Source organism: Octodon degus, unplaced genomic scaffold (assembly GCF_000260255.1).
Source record: "Octodon degus isolate 3935 unplaced genomic scaffold, OctDeg1.0 scaffold00183, whole genome shotgun sequence".
Lineage (NCBI taxonomy): Eukaryota > Metazoa > Chordata > Mammalia > Rodentia > Octodontidae > Octodon > Octodon degus.
Window position 1 is genome coordinate 3,490,231 of NW_004524759.1, and position 3,282 is coordinate 3,493,512.

Genomic DNA, 3,282 nt, shown 5'->3' on the forward strand with positions numbered 1-3,282 from the left:
GGCTGTTGTCTGCAGAATGGGAATGCCATGGACTAGCTTAAAAGGTCCGCAGATGCCCAGATTGAATACTTTAGGACAAGCTCCAGAAATGTAGTTGTTCTTTCCTCAGGTGAGTGTTCAGGTCTTCCCTGCAACACCAGTCCTCTCCTTCTTAAACATGTCACCAACAATAAAGGAAGATACCTTGGGCAGGAGAAGTTTCTCTGTGTTTTTCTTGTGGACCCTGCAGAGCGGTTAATGTAGGACAACTGCATTCTTACCCTCATTCCCACCTAGGATTGGCTTTACCAAGCCAGGAACTTGAGTTACAAGAACATATGGTGTAGATAGTATGGGACTTGCAAATCCTCTAGGAAGGTAATTCCTAGGACTTCCTTGAGTTTATTATAGTCTTCAGCAAGAACCATGCGGCTTTCCTGGTGGTAGGAAAAGCATTTATTAACCAGATATTTCCAGAAAGCCTGCATGTGTAGTATTTGAGTTCAGTAAATATTTATAAAACTTGGTGTAAGTAGATAATTCCGGGTTTCAAGTACCACAGCTAACGGATTTCTTTCACTTAAACAAGTCTGAAGGGAAGAGAAAGATTTATAAAATGATGCTGACCCATGTACCACCAATTGCTTTAAGCTGCAGCTGTTGCAGTAGAAAAGGGAAGCCTGACCCTCTTACCTCATGAAACTTTTACCCCTTAACCACACGGAATCCTGATTTAGTTTGGGGAAAGGAAATAAAACATTTCCATTTTTCTTTGGACAATAAAAACTACTAAGTAGTTTAAGAATCCTGCGCTTCTCCAAGTTGTTTTGGGCTCTTCTAGATGGTACAAGTTTGGGGTTAGATTCTTGACCTCGTTGAAATCCCAGAAGTCCACCAGCTTGGTTCTTCCTCAGACATCCAGAAGCTCCCGTCTCACTGTGTCAGTCCCTCTTTCTGGTTATGGAGAGGAACAAACATCGTCGTTTCTTCTGCCTCACTGTCCTCCCCTGCCTTGGTGATGCCCAATGGTTCTGTTGCTGCAAGTGCTCAGGGGACCTTGGGAATATTTTTGTTTTATCTGTGTCTCTGCTAAAGCACACGAGACCACATGTGTTTGACCTGGGCTAGAGAGGGTATGCCGAGCAGGGCCCCCAAGGATGGGGGAGGCCAATGACAGACCTAGACATGTTTTGTTTTCTCCTTTGAACAGAGGCTCCCAATGCGTCCAACCTGAAAATTGTAAGAATGGACAGGACTGCTGGATGCGTAACTGGGGGGGAAGAAATTTACCTCCTCTGTGACAAGGTGCAGAAAGGTAAGGACACGCTGTGCTCCAAGACTCAGAATCCAACCCTGGTGCTCCCTGGGTTACTCCTGGGCAGCCCACCAGGAAGGCCCCTCTGATGCTGAGCATCTTCTCCCGGTGCTCAGTGTCATTTTGTAATACCCAACCATATAATTCATCTTGTATTTTCCCCAGAAATAAAGAGAAATAATATGAAAACAGTGGTAGTTATAGCTAGTGATCATCAGTGGTTCTATTTCTTAAACTTTGTTTTCTGCATGTGTTAAACTATAATAAAAGAGTAACAGCCCACTTGTCACACACACAAACACACACGCAAATGCACAGAGTCTGTCCTAAGTCCTACATCTTGTGCTCCACCCACCTGCACATGTCACAGTGACGCTAGCTGGAGAAAGGTCGAGGACAGGGAGTTCTCAGACCATGTTTCTCTTCCAGGTGACGTTTTGGGCAGAGGTTCTTGGCATTTGTTCTCAGTGGACCTATTAGAAGACAAGCAAATTAGTGAAATCAGATCATGTGTCACTTTCTCAGACTTCATTCACTCTTCTTGAGTAAAATAATCAATGTAAAGTATAGGAGAGTATAATAAAGGTTTGTTCACTACAAAGTAGGCATTTTCAAATGAAGCAGACACAGAACTAGAAATCACTCTTGATTATACATAGCATGGCTTTTAAAATAGCTCAAGTAGAGGCTAAATGCTCTGAGACAGGAAGTCAGGAAAAAGTGGGATCCGATTGTGAAGTAAACGTGAGTTCTTTATCTAAACAACACTGAGTGTTGGCACTCTCGCTGCTCCTTGCCTTCCTCCTGCCCACTCTTCTAAGTAGTACTCATTTCCGGGCTGAGTTGTCTTTGTTTGCCTGAATCATCATTTCTATTAGCCTAGCACCGAAGTTTTGGCTTAAGGAATCTGAAAAACTAGGGCCGAGATAGTCCTACCTACAGGTGAAGGAGTGACCCAGGAGGCAGTGGGGCACTTGCCTAACCCTAGACTCCTAACCGCCCCCGCCCCATGGAAATTTGTACCAGCCCATGGTGTGGTCTTTCCTATGAAGTGGGAAGTGAAGCCAGGGGGTTGCCAGTTACATGGTCCTATTTCTGCAGAAGTAAAGAACAGCTGTGTCCCGAGTGAACTGACCGCCTGGGTATTTTGACCGACCACTCACAGGGACTGAGAATAGATTACAGGAGGCACAAAGGAGAGCATGTAGGCACTTGGGCACTGAGGCCAGAAGATCCTTGCTTCTCCTTTCATTGGCTGTCAGTCCGGGATAAGGGACTTAGGAAACTCTCTGGACCCCAGTTTCTCTTCTGCAAAAATGAAGATAAGAGAACACCGACCTCCTGGGTCAATGGGAGGGCAGAGTGAGTTGGCCTTTACATAGAAAGCACTTGGGACAACACCTGCCCTCAAGTAAGCCCAAGGCGAGCTAACTGCTGCATACAGCATGTACCCTGGAGTGAGCCTCTGAGCTTGGATGCTCCTCCTTGGGCTTCCCATCTCATGCTAGTGTCGAGGGCAGGTTCAGTGCTGAACAAGAGAGAGTTCAGGTTGATCAGTTAACCCTTAGATTCTGCCGTAGCAAGGGAAATGGTGCTGAGGGATTTTTAGAACACACGACTTATATAAATTTTAAACCTTGAATCTATTCTGATTATTTTCAAAAAGTTGGAGTGTCCAGTAGGGAGGCCTGAGAGCCAGCCTGACTGTCACGCTGCACACAGTGACACACCTGCTTGTGACCATTTGCAGATGACATCCAGATTCGGTTCTATGAAGAGGAGGAAAATGGAGGCATTTGGGAAGGGTTTGGAGACTTCTCTCCCACAGATGTTCACAGACAGGTAAGGGAGCCATCAATACCGCCCTTCACATTTTGTCTTGCTGAAATTCAGTACTTACTTTTTGTATATAAAAAATGAAAAACATCACATGTTTATTTAACATCCATTGAACAGTCCTATTTTTAAGACTTGTAGGCCATCGAGAA

At 45.0% G+C, this 3,282-nt stretch overlaps 1 protein-coding gene across 2 annotated transcripts in view; it reads left to right on the forward strand.

The window, feature by feature from the left end:
* Window positions 1-1,191: 1,191 nt before the first annotated feature.
* Window positions 1,192-3,282, forward strand: part of LOC101577398 (nuclear factor NF-kappa-B p105 subunit) — a 34,360-nt gene continuing 32,269 nt past the window's right edge. For both annotated transcript variants that reach the window (XM_023703888.1, XM_023703887.1), the window contains exons 1-2: window positions 1,192-1,294; window positions 3,045-3,136. In XM_023703888.1, coding sequence (XP_023559656.1) covers window positions 1,225-1,294; window positions 3,045-3,136 — 162 coding nt within the window. In that variant the 5' untranslated portion in view covers window positions 1,192-1,224. The remainder of the gene's footprint in view (window positions 1,295-3,044; window positions 3,137-3,282) is intronic.